Genomic DNA, 23180 nt, shown 5'->3' with positions numbered 1-23180 from the left:
AGACTGAAAGAACTGGGAGGGGAGACATGATAGCACTCTTCAAATGTTTGAAAGGTTGTCACACAGAGGAGGGCCAGGATCTCTTCTCGATCATCCCAGAGCGCAGGACACGGAATAATGGGCTCAAGTGACAGGAAGCCGGATTCCGACGGGACATCAGGAAAAACTTCCTGACTGTTAGAGCAGTATGACGATGGAACCAGTTACCTAGGGAGGTTGTGGGCTCTCCCACACTGGAGGCATTCAAGAGGCAGCTGGGCAGCTATCTCAGGGATGCTTTAGGGTGGATGTGTTGTGTGTGAGGTGGACTCGATGGCCTTATAGGCCCCTTCCAACTCTACTATTCTATCATTCTATGTAATACGAAAGATACTAAGACAACAGGCCCTGGACTGCGGAAAGGCACCGAAAAGCAAGCATCTTCTGGAATCCATGAAGGGATGGATCTAGGAGGCGCGCCACCACCCACAAGCCGGGCTGGCTGCTAGAGAAACCGAAAACCCCACAGAGTCACTGCTTAAAGTCCTCATCAGAGGTCTTTAAAATAGCTGATCCACAACCATGCTCAAAAGCCAAGAGCACTGGAGATCCCAGTATAAAGTATTTATTCAATACTCAACAATTAACACAAATTCATCCTTTTTAATTTTTTCTTTACAGTAAATAAAAATGTATTATCTCCCCTCATGCATGATCGCTGTATTAATCTAAGCCTTTTTATTTTAAATGTGAAAAAATAAAGTGTTTCCCCCACCCCACCCCTCGCTTTCATCTTTTAATCATACGACTAACATCTGGCGTTGTGTATTAATGGAGACAAGATGTAGAATTATATTAAGCCTAGCATGTGGTTTGCAGTTACTTGTAATTTTGTTCTTTTTTTTTTTACATAAAGTGTTAAAATGAACCCATATATCATCCCATAAAAATAAATATCAAACAAGAAAGAACTGAGAGGTCAGCAACATCCCCTTCTTGTCAAAGCTCACCCTGTTTCAAATATTTGCCTGCTCTGTCTGCCAAAATGTCGTCGTTTGGGGCCGGGTCGTGGCAAGATAGCCGAACCGTCACAGAATTAAGCCATCTCCCAGGGCGAAAGATTTTAGCCACAGTACATACCACATACAGTGTTACTGGACTAAGAGACATTCTACTTTGACTCGGCCTCCGGTGTTCACGTGATCCACTGGTGTTAAATTACATATTTTACAGTGGAGCAAGACCTTAAAGATGCTATAGCCAATCCACAGTGCACACAACTATTCACAAAACTTCCTGACTCACCAAGAGGTCTCATTTTCTACAATGGAAGCAATTTTGGTATTTCCTGCTTGGGCTTTCGATTCGTATCGCATCTTCTTTGGCTCGTCTCAAAATGCTTTTGGCACCGGCTCCACCGATAACCCTCTCAAGCGACTGCAGCCCCTGCCTTTCAAGACAACCCTCTGGGACAATCAAGCGCTTCAATTTATTAAGTTCGCTGACACAAAAACGTAGGGTGTTTCTTTCCCCTCTCTCTCTCTTTAAATATAAAGCAACAAATGCATGTTTCGGCTTTATTTAGTGTGATTGCGAGAAGAGGAAATACCGCTTACGGAATCGCAGGGAAGGCTCCGCTTCAGTCCGTCACCGGTCAATGTTGTCAGAGGCCTGCTAACGATTGCACCGAATCTGTTCTCTTGGCTTTACCCCCATTGCATTTTTACATAAATAATATAGACCAAAACATTATGAACATCAGCAACCTTCTTTTAAACAGAACAGAGGGAGCCCTTTGACCTGTTGAGAAGCAATCGCAGGACTCGTTCTCAAAGTGTCTATTTTGGTGGTGGTTGAGGTTGAAGTGAGCACGTGGGTCGGATTCCGAGCAGTTCTGGAAGAGGTCAATCCAGTTCGATGGGACTGCTGTCTTCCTGCCCGTCTTCCGTATCCTCCTCCTCCCCAGCCACCATCAGGCTGTTTAAAAGATTGCCTAGGATGGAAATACAGGACAAGGGGAAAACGTCATTGCTAACCACCGGCTGATGTCTGAACTGAGCCACTGTCGTTTTCTGGAGTCCGGCGGAAGGGCGAGTTCCCCACACGGTATTCGAGAGACAGGCAGTGCGTGTGGAATGGTGGTTATCGATCCGCTATTTGGTGGCAGTGGCCTCCAGTGTTGAGATGCCGGTGATGCCTCAAACACATAGCAAGAAACCCTCGTTCCACCCAAACTGGCAAGTACCTTTCTAAACAGAGACACAGACATGGAAACAAAGCCCTATGAGGAGAGACTGAAAGAACTGGGAGCACTCTTCAAAAGCTTGAGAGGTTGTCACACAGAGGAGGGCCAGGATCTCTTCTCGATCATCCCAGAGCGCAGGACACGGAATCATGGGCTCAAGTGACAGGAAGCCAGGTTCCAGCTGGACATCAGGAAAAACTTCCTGACTGTTAGAGCGGTACAACAATGGAACCAATTGCCTTGGGAGGTGATGGCCTCTCTCAGACTAGAGGCCTTCAAGAGGCAGCTGGACAGCCATCTGTCAGGGATGCTTTAAGGTGGATTCCTGCACTGAGCAGGGGGTTGGAATTGATGGCCTTATAGGCCCCTCCCAACTCTACTATTCTATGATTCTATGATCTTACAAGAAGTGGACCACCACCAGTAAGATGTACAGTAAAACTCACATAAAGCTATCCATTCTTACAAGCCTTAAATCTTTGCCAAATAACGTACGTCAAATTAGAATTTGCTGTCTTTTTTCACGAAGATAATCACTTTGGTCCTTTATTTTAAACTCACCTAGTAGTCCTCCATAGGATGATGTTTGTTTGGGTGGAACACCAAAGAAGAGCTGTCCTATTCTGTCTAGGTACTAAAAAAAAAGAACGAGGGAAAAAAAAAGGGAATGTCATCACTGGTTCAGTTCAGACGTCGTGCCAAACCAGGGCTTGAATGATCCACAGACGACAATCCAAACCACGGTCCACACCCGTATGAGCCTGCCCATGAATTAAGATCAGCATCACAAGCCTTATTCTCTGGCCCATCAGCAAAGAGCCGTTAGGCTGGAGGGAGACAGGGATAGCGCTTTCCTGGTGGGACCCCACATCTTTGGAACTCCCTCCCCAGGGAGATGGGCATGGCCTTATCGCTGCTGGCTCTTAAACCCCACCTGCACCCCGAACACATGGTGACCTTGTTCAGATGACATGCCAAGCCATGGTTAGGCCGCTAACACTTTTGCAGCAAATAGTTAGCGAGCGTGTTTAAACCGTGGTTATGTAGCCACCGTTGTTAGGAATAGTTCACCCGACACGCTAAGACATGGTTCACACGACACGCTCATCCACAGTGTGTAGCTCAAAATGCTTAATCATCGTGGTTTAATGTGTTGTTTGAACAGGGTCGGTGTTGTTCACCCAGTTTGCAGCTCCCCACCTCCATGCACACGTTTTGTATTATTACTCCTCCGGTGTAGCACCATGGCTGTGAGGTTGGCCTCTCCGCTCCTGCATCCTGACGGGAAAGCTGTGGCTAATAATACTGGCCTACAATAGGGCTTACTGAGATGTAATTGAAGCGTTCATTGCACTTCACTTTATACAAGTATTTTTTCCCTATTCGGGGTTCTAAAACGGTATTGAAAACACACACTGGCCCTGTTCAGATGACCCGCTAAGCCACGTTGGTTTATTTATATTTTATTTATTGCATTTGTATACTGTCCCATAGCTGAAGCTCTCTGGGCGGGTCACATGAGATAAAAACACTTAAAAACAATGTACAAAGATTAAAAACCACAAAAACAAGCAAAATACACATATGTTTAAAACCACTATAACAACGTTAAAAACAATGAGCCAAAAAACCCAGACCCACGGTTGTTACATATTGCTAAATGCCTGGGAGAAGAGAAAAGTCTTGACCTGGCGTCGAAAAGATGACAATGTCGGTGCCAGGCGGGCCTCTTCAGGGAGTTTGTTCCACAGTTGGGGGGCCACCACAGAGAAGGCCCTCTCTCTTGTCGCCAAGAGAGAGGGCGTAGTTAAGCATTTTGAGCGAAATGTTATGGTTTAGTGTGTCGTGTGACCCACTCCTAACCCTGGTGGCTACAGAACCACGGTTTAAACACGCTCACTAACCATTTGCTGCAAAAAGGTTAGTGGCCTAACCATGGCTTGGTGTGTTGTCTGAACAGGCCACAGAAATGAAGGCAAATCCCTATGCTGTGCTTTAAGGCAGGAGTCCCCAACCACCGGGCCACGGACTGGGAGCGGTCCGTGGCCTGTTAGGAACCAGGTCGCACAGGTGAGCTGCTTTCAACCTCCCACCCCAGCGAACCTGGGCGTGGGGCGCGATCTCGCCTGCCCAGCTGAAGAGAAGCCAGGACGCTGGGGCGGGGCGGCTTTGGAATGGGGCGCCCGGCCGGAAGCTGCTCTGGGAGAGCGAAACCATCCCCTCAACGCCCCCCCCCCCCCGGTCCGTGGAAAAATTGTCTTCCACGAAACCAGTCCCTGGTGCCAAAACAGTTAGGGACCGCTGCTTTAAGGGAGCTTTCCTTGACCTGGTGCCCTCCGGATAAGTCGGAGGAAAACGCCCAGCAACTTCCCAGCCAGCATAGACAAAACTGGTTTTGCTCAGAAATGATTTATATACTGTCTGATCCCCACCGTTGTGCTTAAGATGCAGATGTTCTTAGGAAGCTAGTGAGTTCAACAGGCAGCTTTTTGATTTTGATGGAAAGCTTACATTTTACTGTTATTGGTTTATTGTCTTGTGAGCAGGGGTCACATGTGGGATTGCAAAATGATACAAAGGGAACTCTAGGGAAATGAATGCCGTTCTACAAGCGTAAAAGCAACTTACTTCGTTATACATGGGATCCCTCTTCAAGGAAGGTTGATACTGTTCGCACAATACTGTAAATACCGTTAGCTTTCCTCTAAAAGAGAAGCGACACAACAACTTAAAACCAGGCTGAAGGGCAAAAAGGGCAGCCAGCCTTCATGCTGGATGAGGAAAGTAAAACCATACCCGTCAACTGCCAGCAGTAGAAACCAAATGAAGTTGAGCAATGGCTGTACAAAGGGAGGGCCCCTTTCTATGGAAGGATGCTTCTGTGTGTATGTTGTAAAAACCACTAACGCACTGGTTTTGTTTTTCAAGCAGAGAAATCTGAAAAAGGAAACGTAAGTTACGCCATTGTTTTTAAGGAAGGACTACACACGGACCCAGTTTGCAAGTCACGGTGGCAAATCAATCTGCAGGGACTCTTGCTGCCTGCAAACTGCTTACGTTTTATGGACACAACCTCCGATCGGAGGTTCTCAGTGTGGCCTGAGAACCAGGAACACTGGATAGTTTAGGGGCTAAACAAGCCAGCAGTTAAACGAGGGTTTATTATTGGGTTAACCAATGGGTTGTTTAGCCCCTGAACAACCCAGTGTCCTGGGTTTGCATGTCATGCTGACAACCTTTGATAGGGCTGATTGGAGGTTGTTTACAGAAGGTAGATGCAGCTCACACACACAACACTTGTCTCCACAAATCATGAGCTAATTAATGGTGATGTGTGAACAGCCCCACTGTATCAGTTCTAGGAAAAGTATTACTGAGTTTTGGTCTGTTAGAGTTTAGGCAGTGTCTTTAAAGGCTTGGCTGCCCTTCACAATAACCGCTGGTTATTCCTATTTCAGAGATGGAACAATCATGGCAAGAGAGGAGGATGTTCCCATTGTCGGGAGTATTGTGACTGAGCGCGGCGTATGAGCCAACGAGTCCATGGTTCAAAACTCACGTGGGCTCCCTTCTCAACAGCCGGCTTCACTATCCTCTTAGCTTCACATGGACCCCAAACTTAATTATGGGGATAATAAAACTGACCTATCCCATAGGGTTGTAGTGGGGATTACTGGGATAATATATTTGCAAACGCTGTAAACATTTCAAACGCAGCCTACAAATGTTAATTCCAAATGGCCGGCTCAGTATCTAGAACTATTCTCCTCCGTGCCTTTTCTTCATCTGAGGAAGAGATGAAACAGGAGCCACCTCCATCCTCTGCTCAGTTGAGACCACAGTTGCTGTTTGGCTCAACGCCTCCAAGAACCATCTCATGCAAGGGACAGAGTACCTGAACTTACCGGCCTTCCCTCTACCTTCCCTATAACTTCCCCCCTCCCCCCTTTATATGGGAGCCATTATTTTGAATTGTGAAAACTTGAGTGCAGAACGGTAGGACATAAATATAACGAAACAGCAAACACTTTGACATACTGGACTATTCTAGTTCAGCGTCTTGAAAACGTCTTGGTAAAACAAGTTAAGAGAGACAAATCTGAGGAGCGCTAGGCCCACATTCAACTTCTTGTTAAGTTTTATGGCTTAAAATGTGTATATCTTACAGCTCCTCCTTCCCTTGTGGCTAAACAAAGCAAAACACTCCAAAAGGCAAAGACGTAAACAAGGTAAGAGCAGGACACTTACTGTAGCACCGCCTGAGCTACAAACATGTCCACCTCACTACGATACCCCCTGGATGAGGAATATTCTACCAGCATGTTTGCACATCCCTCACCGTCTGTGGAGTGCAAGAAGTGATATCGGGATTCACAATAGTTTTGCTCTAAAAGAGAAGGGTTTTTTTTTTAAAAAAAAGAGAGAGCAATATAAATCAGTTTGCAGTTTATGCCTCTTCCCCAGGGGTATAATAATAAAAGCTGTCTTCTCTAAGATTAGGTTTATTTATTTTTAATTTTAAGTTTCTAGCCCTTTTAGCTTGAAACATGTTTGGAAACTGCTGGTTAGAAACATGCAAGATTGCATACCCAGTTTCCCCTTATGAGCACTTCTCTGCCTACATGTTTCCCTCCTCCATATACAAAAACACTGCTTGTCATAGAAATGTCAAAATCTGAGACTAAATCAGTAGCTAATTTGAGCAAATTTGTGGAACTGTGTAAAAGACTAAGATTTTCTCGGAACACAGCATGATGGGGGGGCGGGGGGGGGGGCAGGGCAGCAGGACCGGTTATGAACAACCTGGAAGTTGAGAATATATGGTATAACTGAATGCCTTGCAATGGAATTAGAAGATTTGAAATATATCTTATGCTAGCACAAATCTGTTCGGCAGGATTCATTTTGTGGATAAGAGGGATCAGATTCCTAAAAAAATCCACCGAGACATGCTGCCAAGTTTCTAATTTATCTCTGGAGTGTGTTCATCCTGGATTTAAAAATAAAGCAGACACCGAACACACGCTAATCTAAGTTGCCGTAATCTCTGGCGATGGGGCTGGCGTGGGTTTAGTGGGGCAGAACTGTCCAAGACCTTTTATTCCACTCTGTGACAAGCTTGTCCAAGGTAGAATAAAAATAAGACATTTAGAAGATGCAGGCCAGGCTCCAAAGAGCTATATTAAGCATGCCCAAGGGCTTGTACATGGCCAGTGGGATTTTGCACATTCTCCTGCAATAGCAGACATGTTCTCCGCCACGCCTTATCTAAAAATCCCTCTTGGTTTCCAAAGTGGTTGACGTGTAACACAGGGGCTGCTCTTCAAAGCCTCCTTTGGTACACAGAACACTTGGGGGCCCAAGGCCACCGTATCTGGAAACTTCGAAGAATTTATTTATTTATTTATTACATTTTTATACCGCCCAATAGCCGAAGCTCTCTGGGCGGTTCACAAAAATTAAAACCATCATAAAACAACCCACAGGTTAAAAGCACAAATACAAAATACAGTATAAAAAGCACCACCAGGATAAAAACCACACAGCAAAATTGATATAAGATTAAAATTCAGAGTTAGAACTGTAAGATTTAAATTTAAGTTAAAATTAAGTGTTAAAATTCTGAGAGAATAAAAAGGTCTTCAGCTGATGACGGAAGGAGTACAGTGTAGGCGCCACGCGGACCTCTCTGGGGAGCTCATTCCACAGCCGGGGTGCCACAGCGGAGAAAGCCCTCCTCCTAGTAGCCACCTGCCTCACTTCCTTTGGCAGGGGCTCACAGAGAAGGGCCCCTGTAGATGATCTTAAGGTCCGGGCAGATACATACGGGAGGAGGCGTTCGAAGAACAAGACTTAACGCCCAATCACACTGATCCTATTCCTACCTTTCCACAACGTGATGGCTAGCAGCTGGTGTAATTTCGGATGCCCAAGTTTCCCAGATCCGCCACTGGACCATTTCAGCGCCCTCGACACAAAGGCTACTCTTTCGGGGGAGTTTTGATCCATCAAGCTGAACACTTTCGCCAAGTTCTCTAGAAGCAATCACAACAAGCAAGGCTTAGGCAAACAGTTTTAACTTTTGTTTTTATAGCAACAGTGTCTTTGTGCTTTGCTTTAACACACCTGCCAGAAAAGAACTCTCAAGACACTTAGTTAAGATTTCTTAACAATGTAAATGATTTTATTTAGAGCAGTGGTTCCCAAAGTGGGCGGTACCGCCCCCTTGGGGGTGGTGGGATTGCATAGGGGAGCGTTAAGAGGCAAAGGGGCGGTAGGGGAGCGCTCAAGGTGGTCTTTTCCGAGAAGCGCCTCTCCAGAAGGTCTTAAAACTTAGGGACATTTTTATAGGAGAAGGTAGTTTGGTCCCAAGCCATATAGGGGAAGAATCCACACATGTATTAAAACCATTTAAGAAGAGTCCTTTTAATGGTGAATTGAAATGTTTCAAAAGCACCAAAATGCTAATGAAGAGACACACCAAGCAGGGTATGTCTCTTTAGTAGCGTTTTGGCGATTTTGAAACATTTCAATTCACCGTTAAAAGGACTCTTCTTAAACGGTATTAATACATGTCTGGATTGAGGAGGGGGCACTGGGCATAAGTTTGTGGAACCAAGGGGGCGGTTACCTGAAAAAGTTTGGGAACCACTGGTGTAGAGATTAGGAAGAACCACTTAAATGACCTCTCTGCTGCAGTGCCAGGAACCGCGACCTTTCCTAACCAGTGATGGAGAAAAAATAAGTCATCTTGTCCAATGGCTTAACAAAGATGTCCTGAAACTATCCGATCCCAGGCAGGCAGAGAGAAGACCAGTCAAAGGATGCTGTCCAGGAGCAACGGCTGCAGTTAGGAGCATGGTTCCAGGAGGATGCCGCCGGTGAGATGCAAGACAGGTGAGTTACGAAACACACACTCTCTCACTGCCAGCTTTCATCCCGTTCACAAACCCCCTGGGATCAGCAGTCAAGGGGGGAAGGAAAAAACACCCCTCTTCACAGGATTTCCAGACGGGCAGCTTGCGAGAAGAGCATTATCAACGGCATGCTTACCGAATCAGACAAGCAAAGGACAAAAAGGTCGACCCGCGGGCACTGAGCACATCGCCAAGAGGACGGGATGGAGACGTGGCTGTCCATCAAAACGGCAAAGAGGCCAATTATTGTGCAGACATTACAGGTTGTGCCTGTGTTGGGGAGAGGACAGTGCCAAAGATCACGCTCCACCTACAAACAGCGATGCTTGTACAGAAGCACGGTCAGGCCATTATTAAAAGTTTATTTTCCAGTGATTTGGGTACCAGTGGGAGGCAGCCTGTACGTCTAGAAGAGGCCTCTAGCCAAGATAGCTATAAATGTCAGTGTGCAGAGGCAGAAACACACTGATTACGAGGCTCATGGCCTGTTGTGAGCTTGGAGAGGCACCCAGTTGGCTGCTGTCGGACTAGACTGAAATTGGTCTGTTCTAGCAAGACAATTCCCAAGTTCTTCCAGCTCAGGTTGAGAAGGGACCGCAATAAAAAGGTATCGAAAGACACAACACCACGGGTTACGCATCAGAACGCTAGGAGCACAGCGACGAAGACAGACGGAGGAACCTCTCACCTAAGAGCGCATCTGTCACTTTTGCATCCGATTTCTCCAGGGATTCTAGAACTAGCATGGACAGATCAGCAGCGCTGTTTTGCTAGAAAAGACAGAAGAAGAAATGCCAAATAGATACGACTAAGCAGCAAGCGCACACACACACACGAAGAGGGGGAAGTGACAAATCCTATCTTTGGAAGAGACATTCACCTTGTGCTGTTAACTTGCTGCTGGACTAATTCTCTGGATTCATCTGAATTTGTTTTATTCAAGCCTGTACAACCGTGGTGGTGAAGGTTGCTGCCTTTACGAGCAAAGAGATTTTGCAATGTTCTATGAAGTAATTATTTAGGGTGAGGTTATGCCTCATTGGGGCGGTGGCTGCTGCTCCACCAAGGTAACCACTCAGCTCCTGTCTTTCCCAGCTGTAAAGGTCTCTTTAATGGTGTGTGTGTGTGTGTGTGTGTGTGTGTGTGTGTGTGTGTGTGTGGAGTCGAGGCACTGTGCTCTGCTGAATCAGCTGCTATCCCGTTTAGCCCTAAAGATTCTATATGCCTTTAAGGCTTTGGGAGGAGGAAAGAGGAGGTAAGGAAGGAGGAGAATCTAAGCAGCCAGTCCAGCATTTATTTATTTATTTAGAGTATTTTTACCACCACACCTCAGCCAAAAAGGCTCCTGGAGCGGTTTACAATTGATCAGTAAAGAAGACAGTCCCTGCCCTCAGGCTTACATTCTAAAAAAGACATGGCACACAAGGAAAAGGGGATGGGGAGGGAAGAGGGAGAAAATAAAAAGAAATTAAGGAGAATGTTCAGGCTGGTGGGAAGGCCCTGCTCTGCCCTCTCATCTCCCAATGGAGGGGCAGACCAACAGCTCCTTCTTCTTCCCCACAGGGTCAAGATGACATTCAGCCCTGGGGTGGGTGGGTGGGTGTCCAACTGCAGCAGGCTCTGATGGTCTCTGCCTGCTCCTCTCTCTCTCTCTCTTCTTCCACTGTCCTGCACTCAACACCATATATTAAAACACTTGTGGTTTGGGTCTGCGTCTTTCCCAGCTTCAAAGGGCTACTAAAGGGAGAGAGCCAGTGTGGTGTAGTGGCTAAAGTGTTGGACTGGGAGTCAGGGAGATCCAGATTCTAGTCCCCACTTGGCCATGGAAACCCACTGGGTGACTTTGGGCCAGGCACAGACTCTCAGCCCAACCTCTACCTCACAGGGTTGTTGTTGTGAGGATAACATGGAGAGGAGGAGGATTATGTACTCCGCCTTGGGTTCCTTGGAGGAAAAAAGGCGGGATATAAATGAAATAAATAAATAAATAAATAAAAAGACAAGGCGATCACAGGTGCTCGGCGCATGGCAGGTACATTCTGCCCACACCATGCTTGCCTGGAGTAGCTGCCACATGCTTAAGGTGAGCGCGCAAATAGCAGAGCACCAGGGCTGTCTAAAAATCACTGCAACAGGCTACAACCCAGCTGCTTTCAGCACCCCCACCTTCTAGCACTAGTTATTTATGGCATCATCTTCACAAAACTTTGAACGGGTCTTACTTGGTTGTGACTGAAGAACAACAGGGCCCCGGAATACATGAGCTCTCTCGCTTCCACGTGTTTGCCTTGCGACATGTACCTGCAAAAACACACACAGAGGAACATAGGAAGATGCCTTATAAATGAGTCAGGCCCCTGATGCATCTAGCCAGTATTGTTGACACTGACTGGCAGCAACGGCTCTTCCGGGGGGCGTTCAAGCAGGGATTTTTGCTGCCCTACCTGGAGATGCCGGGGACCGAAACTGGGGCTTTCTGTGTGCAGAGCAGGGGCTCTACCACTAAGCCACGGCCCCTCCCCATACACACAGAGTGAAGGGTATCCACAACATCATGCGGGGAGTTCAGCTTTCAAAGGTTCGAAAATCATCATCAACTTTATTACGGTCACCGACCAGACTTTACACATGCATGAGAGTAGGGCAAAATTACATAGATTTGAAAAGTATGCAGCAGAACCAATTCTGGAGAAACCTTATTCTCATAGCATTCAAAAAGAATTTTGCAAAAGCCTCAACTGTGACTCTGTCCTCTGTAGCAATGAAGAACTGCATTAATTTCTAAACTGGTGTCAAGTAATAATTTCTCTCTAATCTTTGTATAAAAACAACGACAGAGTTAAACGAGGACAACCGATTCAATTTCATTGCTTCCACATGGGCACAAGCGATCGTGAAAAGTGATTTTCTGAAACCTCCCCTGCAACAGAGTAGATGGCAGGACATTAAATCTTGCCAGAGTTAGCGCACGCCGATATTTGGGTATATTAAGCATTGAAAAATATTTCGCTTCTGCCATTCCGAATCTTGGGTTACTACCTAAGAATAGAGGGGAGCAGGTTCTGTAGATCTTAGAACTTGTGTATCACAGTCTCTTACCCTTTGAGACAAAAGGGCCTTGGCCTGATTTGCTTCCATCATTAATAGAGACTCAGGGCAGGGTTCAAAAATGCATTTTGCAATCTTTTAGAGCCACAAAGGAGCCCTAGACGGAAGGATTGTTGAAGCAAGCAGACACACCGATGGAAGGGGACCCTGTACAAGATTTATAGAATGATAACTACCAGTCGCTCTTCATCTCAGCAGACCAATTCACACAGTTACCCGCCTAGTGAAAGGTGAAGTAGGCATTGGAACATCGTCCCCTATTTTGCTTGGAAGGAGAAAGCAGACTTTTCTTTCTTCTTATTTTTTGTTGCCTTTTTTTCTTTTTCCCTTTCTTTCCCTTTCCCCCCCTTTTTCCTTGTGTGTTCATTTCTCTTAGATGTAATGTCTTTATGTAATGCTTTTATGTCATATATGGTTATGAAACAATAACATTGTTTTTTAAAAAAGAAATAAGATTGTGTTAATCAGAGACTCAATAGGGACTATGGTTTCTATGCACATTATAAAGACTCTTAGTGCACCTTGTGGTTTGTAAATGTTGAATTAAAAGCTTGCTGTAGATCTACCAGTTTAACTATCTTTTTAGACTCAAAGCCTCCAGTTCCACTTACAGCCTCTGATGACAAGGGCTGTAAGTCACAAATGCTCATGCTAACTGAACAACCAAAGCAAGTCTATCTTTGTGTGCTTGAATTTGTAAACAGTAGATTTTTGTGTGCTTGAACTTGTAAACAGAATACTATAACAAAATAAAGGTTGTGACACCATTAAAAAAAAGGGAAGGAAGGAAGGAGAAAACAGACTCCTTCCCCTACAAGGCCTACCCAGTTGAATTTTGAGATGCCTTTTTAATAATTTGCTGCTTTTAATAATGTATTAGTTTTAAATGTTTTAATTAGTTATATGTATTTTATTGTGCTTTTATTTGTGTTGTACCCTGCTTCGATCCAGAGGGAGAGACGGGTAACAAATAAATTATTATTATTATTAAGGCAGGCAGCTGCAAAGGATTCCCAGCACTAACAGCGGACGGCCCCAGCCTTGCGCCGCTAGTCAAGAGATGCTGCCCTCGCAGGCTTATTTATTTATTTATTACATTTCTATACCGCCCAATAGCTGGAGCTCTCTGGGCGGTTCACAAAACGTGAACCTGGCATAAAACGTTGAAATAGCAAAGATTCCCCGCACTCAACCCAACCGCCTAATATGTAAATAAAGATTCACCACACATAAAAAGAAAGCAGGATTTATGGACTAAGTTCGCAATCAGCTGATGCCTCCCTGGCGGCCTTTGGCGGCAGCACCCGGCTTTTGGGATGAAAAATAGCTCATCCGTGTTGGCGTCTTCCCCACAGCGCTGGCCTCCAAAGAAAGAAGCTCTCTTTGCCTGGAGGCCAATGCAAGCAGGAGGAGAATGGGTGCATCAGCTGACGGGGATGCCTAACCTGGACCTAGCCTGCTCCACCCCAAGTTGTCCACGCAATGCGCTTGTAAACGCCACCACGTTCCATTGCCGGTTCCTGTTTTTCTGGATTTGTCAATCCTCTAATTGTAGCTAAACATCACGGTTGTGCGCACTGCATTTACAATGAAGGGGTCCTTCAGGCTGCGGCATCCCAAAGCGAGGCGTGACACTTGGCAGAACAGCAGGCAAGACTGACAGCCACAGTACATCTGGACAGATGGGCAGCTCAGTTGGGTACGAGCGTGCCAAACCAGAATCACAGGAAGCCAGCTCAGCGGGTATCTTCAAAGGGTACCCTTTCCTTGGCGCATCGTTACAGCGCAGCCCTTGCCATATGGACTCTGCATGGCCTGGGGGATCCCATGCTCACGAACACCAGCGTTGTGGGTGGGAAGGGAAGAGCGAGAGATTAGTGTGACACAGAGCAGATGAATGATGCCGGCGGCAGGTGCTGACACATCTGTCCACCTTCATGACTGCGGCTTGAACACACCCTAGGACACAGCCCCAATCTTCATGCACTTATCACATTATCAGCATCCATGGTTCCCTATCCTGCAATCACACACCTTAATGTTTCAAGCGACGCCATACTTCCTAGGGTCTGCCTTATTTCGGAAGCTTCCTGTTCATGACAGAGACACGCATCCCTGACTGCGCAGGGCCTCCAGAACAGGTACTCTATGCCAACCAACAACCAGCTTTTTTCTGGAAACCACCGCCAGAAAACACAGTTCTGCTTAAGTAAGGTCCTATTGTTTGACTGTATGAAAAACCCATCGCACAGTGCTCCTTAACCTCTCTCATCCAAAGGTCTTTTGTCTCTTTCTAGATCCGAGGATAAGAGGTATGTATAGAAAAATGGTAGCGTCCATGGTAATTTTAGTAAAGTATCTGCGAGAAGCCTAGCAAGGAGAGATTTATCCCATGTAAAATAACTGCCCCAAAGCACAAGGATGCAACAAGTCTTCTGCCACTAAATATTTACCAAAACACTCCCACAATCTTGTGATTCTTTGCGCTCTTTCACTCCTGCTTATTAATCCTCCCAGATGCTGCTTTGGAGTACTGTTATTTTTTTAAAAGGTTTTCCTTACTGAGTCCGTGATCCAGTCAGGGATCATGTAGTCAGAATGATACTGTCATGGTGCCAGGTAGTCTATAAGATTGGGCTAAATGATGGTATCACAAAACCAAACCAAAGAGGACAGTACTTCTTGATCTTGCTCTGATTCTGGGCCCCTCTGAATTACTGCCAAAATGGGGGGAGGGTGCAATTTTCAAGGGGTGAATTGGTCTGTGCCTCCTCTCCATTTTGGCTCAGGGTCACGCCAGTTCAGCATTTTAAGCACATAAACTTTTTTCTTCTGTTTAAACATAGGTTTCTAAACCATTCAGCTGTCTGTGATGATAGGCAATAGCGAAATCTCATAGGCACACAAATCTGATTACGGGCTAAATCCTATGTATGATTAGATAGGAAAAAGTCCTACAATTCCCAGTATCCCTCAGCGAGCCATGCTGGCTAGGGAATGCTGGGAGTTGTAGGGCTTTCCCCCCAGTCTTAAATATGCATTATGCCCAAATATGCTTAAGTTTTAGAGGTCACCGAATCCCATTTTTCTTGGCACACAATTTGTGCAGCACACACATTATCACAGTTCCAGTCATGACTTAATTATAATCCTGAGCGTATTTGCTAGGAGTCCAGAGAATGAATCATTTCTTACCGCTCTGGAATATTGGCACAGCTAAGAACATCCAGATCATGTTTTTCCTCCAATTCATAACTCACAATACATAATCTCTTTGTTTCATCAATTTACTTTAGAGAACCTACACAGCAGACATAAAGGGATAAACCATACAGGAACAAGCACCTCTCAGATCCTCTGAATTACAGATGGTGCAGCAAAACTGTCCTTTAGAGGGTTAGCCCTGCATTTGGGGACAAGACAGCAACCACAGGTTTTGCTGTGCAGCGCTTGAAAGCATCTACTGTACATGAAGACCAACTGCTGTCCAAACCATCATAAGTGTCCCAAAACCACCTTGCCAAACTTGCTGCGATATGGCCTAATTCCTCTCATTTCATTGTCAACACAAACTCAAGGTCATCCTTGAAGCCCAACATTCAAATACTAAAGGTCCTGAGAAGTTTATAATCTTAACAAACCCAACACTGTAAGTGAACATGCTAGAATGGGTGGTGTGGTGGAACAGAAAAAATAAAATAAAATCAAGACTGCTTTCTAACTCTATAACACGTTGAACATGACTATATTGTTGCAATTTTTGTAAACTGCCCAGAGCACTTCTGCTATGGTGTGGTATATAAATGCAACAAATAAATAAATAAAACTTGCCACTTAAGCTCTATAAGGCTAACTTAAATAAATAGAAGGAAAGGAAAGGAACCTCTCGTGCAAGCACTGAGTCATTACTGACTCTTGGAGAGACACCAGCTTTCGCTGATGTTTTCTTGGCAGGCCTTACAGCGGGGTGGTTTGCCGTTGCCTTCCCCGGCCGTTATTACCTTTCCCCCAGCTAGCTGGGTACTCATTTTACCGACCTTGGGAGGATGGAAGGCTGAGTCGACCCGAGCCGGCTGCCTGAAACTAGCTTCCGCTGGGATCGAACTCAGGCCGTGGGGAGAGTTTCAGCTGCAGAAACTGCTGCTTTACCACTCTGCGCCACACAAGGCTCTCTTAAACAAATAGAACTTGCCACTTAAGTTCTATAATGCTAACACATATACACCCTCCTGTATTTTATCATCTATAAACAGAATTTTAAGGTGTATTCAGTATTTTGATAAGCTCCTTCAACTACTTTGACCTGGATAACAAGGTTCATGTGCCGATGCACACCTGTGTGTGAGTATCAGGAATTCTGGATCTAAGAGGAACATTCAGATGCACATCTAGGTGTGAATATTGACTATCCATATTGTACTATGCTCAACAACACAGAGATTTTATCACATTCTGGTGCAACTAGTGATGCATAAATATGATTTTTATTCAGGGCTAGAGCTGGATTGGGGTGAATATATTCAAACTAGATGTGAAAATACTATTGATTTCCCCCCTCTTCATGCTAGGCCCTGTTTTTTTTTTTACATCATGTTGTGTATCCCACTTTCATAAGCTGCTCCTATGACACATGAGATCACAACCTTTTAAGGAATGCAGCCTCATTTTATTTTCCATTTAAAACACCTAAAGGGTGTGGTGCAGTGAACTGAATGTGCTGCAAAATGGCTTCAGTATAACATCCAATACTTTCAGAATGCCTTGAATTCATTTCCAAACAATACTCTGAATTTCAAGTTTTTGGTCACTTCCAAATATTCCAATTTCTCAAATCTGCCAAAGGCTTTGTATTAGTTGGGTGAAAGAGAAAGCACAGAGGAAAATAAAGAAGGAAATGGAGGTATGCAATTATCAATTCCAGCTCAAGTGAAACAAAGAAACAAGAATTTAGGTCGTAAGAAATTTGTGAGTCTTAGAAGTGCTAGAAGACGAGTTGTTTTTACTGCGACACACTAACAGAATTATCTACCCTGGAAGTTGGGAGAGAAGCAAGCAGGGAGTACAAACCCTTGCTCAAATGTGAAGCTCATTCAGTAGCCTTTGGCTGGTCACTATCAAGAGGCAGCTGGACAACTATCTGTCAGGGATGCTTTAGGGTGGATTCCTGCATTGAGCGGGTTGGACTCGATGGCCTTATAGGCCCCTTCCAACTCAACTGTTCTATGATTCTATCTCTTGTCCAAAGCTTTCTCACAGGGTTGTTTGTGAACGGGAAAAACTTACGGGCACCGCCCTGAACAATGGAAGGGCAGCTACATATAAAAAACTATTAAAACGAACTAGAAATCAGGCAAGGTGAAAAGATCATGAATGCAACCAACCCTGGCATGTGCGTCATTTTAAGAAAAACAAGGAACCCAATTGTGCATTTTAATTTTGTCATTAGAAGAGCTGGAACTCCTACATTTCACAATTAAACTCTGCGCTATAACCATCTCTGCTTTCATTTTGAATAATCTGCAGCCCTCTCAGCTGTGAGAAGAGCTTGGCTCTAACATCAACTGTACAGTACATATTGTTTTAATTATGTTATTTATACCGATAAGAGTTTCGGTCTAATCATGAGCCAGCCCTAGTACAGTTGGCAGCCTGGCACAGGACAGGTTTATTCCTATCTGCTCCAAGATCACAGTAGTGCTAAAGAATAAATGGCATTTGGGTTAGGAAACAATGTTTGCCTTTAAATGTAGCTGTTACCAGGCAGAAGTCAGGGAAGGCAGCATGACAAAGCACTGGTTTTATCTAAAGTAGTAAATCTGTAGAGGGGCAAGAAATGGTGCTGATTCCACCAATACTTCCAGCACAGCTGAAGCAGTTTGTGAGGGCAAGCTTCTATCATCCGTTCATATCGCATAGCAGCAAATTGCCATTAACTCCACCTCAAAATGGCTTCTGCACAACAGCTCATGTTTCCAAAATGCCCTGAAATTATTCATTCTAAGCAATGCCCTGAAACTCAAAACTTGATCACTCCGAGTATTCTATTATCAACTCCAACCTGAGAGGAGTGTGTATTAAACTGCCACCTCAGCTGGCCTGATTCAAGGGGATCATTATGGGTTTCTGGCTATAGAAATGGAGGAACTCTACCCCTACACCCACATAACCTGGGCTTGGACCAATACTGTTTCAATCAGGCCTCTGCAGAGATACATGATCAGTGATAGTGCTCAGCTCAGCTCACACACTTAAAACCCCTCACTGCCCCCATCCCGCTCTAGCCACTAACTCAAGAAGGCAATTAAAATTCCCATCCCTCTCACAACCTTGAGTCCCTTCTCCCACTCCTGTGACAGGCTTCTTTTACTTTGAGACTACGGCCTAATCTACACCAAGCAGGATATTACACCATGAAAGCTGTATATAAAAGGCAGGAGCCACACCAAGCAGGATATAGTGGTATGAAAGTGGTGTATGGCATGTGTCAGTGGGCCCCAACAGTTGTCAGTGCACTTCAATACCACTATAAAGCAGTAGTGTGGCTCCTGCCTTTTACATACCACTTCCATACCGCTTCCATAGTGCAATATCCTGCTTGGTGTAGATTAGGCCCAGTTCTCTACCCCGACCTGTCCTCCACGCGACCACCAGATGTTATCAGCTTATAGCCACATTATTTTGCTCTCTCCATGCACCCAGTGCTCCAGTTTGGATATTGACCGCATGTTGAAGATAATGAATCAAAGGTTACTTATTAACTCTCAGGCAATTCCATCAAACACATCCATAAACCAGAGTGGATTTGTTCCCAAACTTTCTGTACAGATGAAAATGGGGACCCAAATCCACATTAGTCACAGGAACCTGCTGTGATTGTTACCCCTGACTAACCACAAGTGAAGTGGTAATGTCTTGCATATAGCTTAAACCCTATAGACCACTTCCTCCATAACAGACAATCACAATATTTAGGGACAGCCAAGTGCATCCTATCCATAACTCTAATCTTATGCATATTACCAAAAACAGGGGTGTGTCGATGGGGCTGTCAAGCATGAGTATTTCTGGGAAGGTTTACTACCTGGGCTGAATTTTAACTGATGGGAGTGAAGCAAATTTTTTAAACGTAATGTGATACATTAACGGTGTGTTTTATTTTTCTGGTTTTATTGTGGCATATTTAAAATTGTTACTATCTGCCCTCAGTTCTAAGGGTGGGGCAGTTTAGGAATTCAACTCAACCGTTTAAAAAAGACAACCGTGTTAAGTCTGTTGTAACAAGAACAGAGTCCCCAACTCCTCAGTTCCAAGCCTTATTCGCAAATAAATGCCAACTGATTTCAAAACATCTCCAAATAAAGACTAATAAATAGATTTATTGCAGTGCGAATTCTGACAAACTGAAGCCCACTTTGCCAGATACATCTGATTAAATGACATTCAGCTGACGTACAACAATACATTTCTTAGCCTTTAAAAAAATACCTTTTCCTTCTCAGGTATTACTAAGATTACTATCTCCTTGCTGGATTAAGAAAAGGTGGCCACAATGACATAAACATGGACTTGCTGGATCAGAGCAAAGATGCATTTAGTTCAGCAGTTTTTCAGCTATGAGCAGCACTGTGAGTAGGACATGAAGGTGATTTGTTCACCCTGCCAACATCTGGTTCTCAGAGATCTACTGCTTCAAGGTTATTAGCTGATAAAAGATCTACTCGCTCTACATTTGTCTATTCCTTTTTTAAAGCCACCAAAGCTAGTGGCTATCACCACATTTTGTGGCCCTGAAATCCACATGTCAATTATGAGTTGCGTGATGCAGCGTTGCCCTTTTGATAGATCCCCGACCTACCAAAATCATTCCATGATTTGAAGTCTAGTATCTTAAGAGATTCTACAAGAGCAGCCTTGTCAGTCTGTTCCAACCAACACAGAAAAGAGCTGAGAAGATGGTCTCAACTCCAATAACTGCTCTTGTAAATAGTCACTGAACTTATCTCGGATACATTTGAGCTTTGCACAGAAATGTCACAGACTACACAGCCTTTTCATTCCACAGACTTTTCCCTCCACTGTTCACCTTTCTCCCACCATGTATTGCTCGCTGAGTGTAATCATGCATCTGACAAAGAAGGCACATGCAAACGCTACTTCCAAAATGAATGTTAATCTTTAAGATGCCACAAGTCCCCTTTTTGTTTGCTGTGACAGGCCAACAGAGCTACTGAAATGTGTGCTTATCTTATATACATTTGAGCTTTGCATAGAAATGTCAGTGTACCTCTTGCACACCGTGACCTTTTGGTTCCACTATTAGGAACATAGGAAGTTTCCTTATATCACAAGGTCAGAGTGGTTGTCTGTCATCTAGCCCAATATTGTCTACCATGCCTGGGAGCAGCTCTTAGACAGAGGTCTTTCCCACCATTGGCTACCCCACCCTTTTATTTGCAGATGCCTGGGTTGAATATGGGACACCCTCCATGCAAAGAACTAAGCTGTGATCCCCCCCCCCGACCCTAAAAGGGACAAAGCAGCATATGCCTACTGAGACACAAACCATAGTTTTTTTCTCTATACTCTTCTGTGTCTATATCACTAATCCTCATTCCACTTTGTTACCAAGCTTTAAGGATACAATGCTATGGGATGAGCCCTGGGTACTTGTAATCCTCTGAACTCATTTTCGCCCATCTAGCAGAGGCTTTGGGGAGGGGGAAGAGGAGGGAAAGAGGCTGGGGCGGCTGTCGGATTTCTTGTATGGCTGCTCCCCAGGCTCCCCTCCCTGTAACGCCTCCTTCCCACCCATCTCCATGCTCTGTTTAGCAAGTGTGGCGAGGTAGCCGGCATGGTTCTCTCCGCACTGGCTACAAGGGGAAGTGGGGGGACACTGTTTCCTGACTCCAAGCCTGGAGTCAGGAAACCGATCAATCCTATGTCCCCCTTAGACTCTGTCTAGGGGACGCAGAATTGTTCCTGCAGCCAACATAATGGCATTTGTCCATATCCTCCCCTCCCTGCCCTCGTCATTCCTTCTATTTCTCCACTATTTTAGACTGTAACCCCTTTGGAGTCAGAGACCTGCCTACGCTACCTATGTAACTCTAACATGACTGCATGCCATAAATCATCCAGAGGAGTAGCACTCTTAGTCTGATGTACCCAAAACAACGAATGAGTCTTGTGTCACTTTAAAGACAAATTTATCATGGCATAAACTTCAGTATTTGTTGCAATAGACTTTATACTAGAAGATTACAGGTAAGGGGGCAACATCTGTTGTTTGCCCCCCTCCCCCAGTGCATAGTTCTCTCGTTACTGCTCCTGAACATGGAGGATCAATTTAGCCATCAAGATTAACAGCTTCTGACAGACCTGTACCCTCCATGATTTTGTCCAACACTTTCCATTCACCAAGAGCTTATATAATAGAATATCTATTACTCTTTAAGGTGCCACAAGACTCCTTGTCTGGGTATTATGGCAGGACTAATGTGAATATATGTATATGATTGGAATACATGTACACATATAGATCTGTACACACCCACCCACCCACACGTGTGTGTGTGTGTGTGTGTGTGTGTGTGTGTACAAACACTCATGGGTCTATGCACCTCTTATTATTCAGCCCTTTTTCCCTGCCCTCATTCAAAGCCTGGTCTGCCCATCTTATGAGTGTATGTCTCTCTGTGTGCGTCCACACATACACATATCTATCTATATTCACATACATACATGTAAGTATGTGTGCATGTATACACACACACACAAAGGCACACATACACACAGCTCTTTCGTTATTCAGCCCCTTTTCCCTGCTGTCACTCAGCTCCCAAAGCTTGGACTGCTCATCTCAAGGCCATATGTGTGATCTGTGTGCGTGTATACGTGTGTGTGTGTGTGTGTGTGTGTACACGTAACTACACATCTACGTACATACACATAGACACAGGGCTCCAGGCGCCCGTCTCCTTATTCAGCCCGCTTTCCTCGCTCTTTCTGGCCTGCGCAGGAGCCTCCCCCTGCGAGCCCCTCCTCTTCCCCGACCAATCGGGGCTCGGATGCCCGAGAAGGGCAAGAGGCTCAGCCAATAGCACTGGGGAAAGGGCGCGGCGGCCGCGGCGGGGGTGGGTTGCTGGTGCGCGTGGCCGACCGCTGGCGCGTGAGTAGAAGCGTCTGGAAAGAGGAGGGGCGAAGGGAGAGCGGGGGCGAGGGGGGGGGGGAGAGCCGGGGCCTTGCGAGGGAGGCGCCCCGTTACCTGAAGAAGAGCGTCCGGTACATCTGGTGCGCCTCATAATAGTCCCCCTTCTCCACGCTGGCGCGGAGTTTGCCCTCGACGCGTTGGACGCCGCCCCGGTTCCGGCCGCTGCCGCTGTTGCCGCCCTTCAAGGCCTCTTGCTCCGCCGCCATGACTGCGGGGCGGGGGGGGACGCCAGGCGACACTGCCGGAGCTGTCTCACGCCACGCACGCGCCTACGTACGGCGGCGGAGACGACGACGACGACGGCCGTCCTCCTCGGCTTCCGTCGGCCCCGCCTACCCGACAATGGCGGAAAGGACGGCGGCTGGCGAGGGACACGCCTGCAGAAAGCCCGGCGGTGTGACGCGAGACGCGCCTCATCACGTGACTCCGCGGAGACGCAGCCCCCCCGGCGGCGTTTCCATGACGACGCTGCCGTTGGGCTTCAAGGCGGAGGGAGAGAAGCTCGCCTGTGAAGTCGGTGGGGTTTACTCGGAAGTAAAGCCCCCCCGAGGTTCATGGGGCTTTATTCCCAAGTCAGTAGGAGCCATTGCCGAGAAAGAGAAGGATACCAATTTGCATGAGCTGATGCGTATATCTATCCATGAAAAATTAGAAATAATAACTCAGGGAACCCATGGTGAATGTGTGGGGAAAGCCCCACTAGCTTCAGTGTTTATTATTT

General features: G+C 45.7%; 1 protein-coding gene across 1 annotated transcript; it reads right to left on the bottom strand.

Moving 5' to 3' along the window:
* Positions 1 to 588: 588 nt before the first annotated feature.
* On the bottom strand, positions 589 to 22702 carry GET4 (guided entry of tail-anchored proteins factor 4). Its single transcript, XM_063143587.1, has 9 exons — positions 22514 to 22702; positions 11364 to 11442; positions 9830 to 9911; positions 8110 to 8259; positions 6473 to 6611; positions 5021 to 5161; positions 4853 to 4928; positions 2786 to 2858; positions 589 to 1972 (listed from the first exon to the last, which is right to left on the bottom strand). The coding sequence occupies exons 1-9, from the start codon at positions 22663 to 22665 to the stop codon at positions 1884 to 1886; spliced, it is 981 nt and encodes a 326-aa protein (XP_062999657.1). The 5' UTR covers positions 22666 to 22702; the 3' UTR covers positions 589 to 1883.
* Between the last annotated feature and the right edge of the window lie 478 nt (positions 22703 to 23180).

Source organism: Elgaria multicarinata, chromosome 17, assembly GCF_023053635.1.
Source record: "Elgaria multicarinata webbii isolate HBS135686 ecotype San Diego chromosome 17, rElgMul1.1.pri, whole genome shotgun sequence".
Lineage (NCBI taxonomy): Eukaryota > Metazoa > Chordata > Lepidosauria > Squamata > Anguidae > Elgaria > Elgaria multicarinata.
Note: the sequence above shows the minus strand (reverse complement) of the source record. Positions and strands in the feature narration are given on the sequence as shown.

What these genes read in the sequence shown, in the direction of transcription:
- GET4 (XM_063143587.1), bottom strand. Translation starts at nt 22,665, where the DNA reads ATGGCGGCGGAGCAAGAGGCCTTGAAGGGCGGCAACAGCGGCAGCGGC. An exon ending in GTAGCTCAGGCGGTGCTACA is followed by an intron (nt 5,162 to 6,472) that starts GTAAGTGTCCTG and finishes TTCCTTTTTCAG; the next exon opens with ATTTCTCTGCTTGAAAAACA. An exon ending in CTACTGCTGGCAGTTGACGG is followed by an intron (nt 4,929 to 5,020) that starts GTATGGTTTTAC and finishes CTTCTCTTTTAG; the next exon opens with AGGAAAGCTAACGGTATTTA.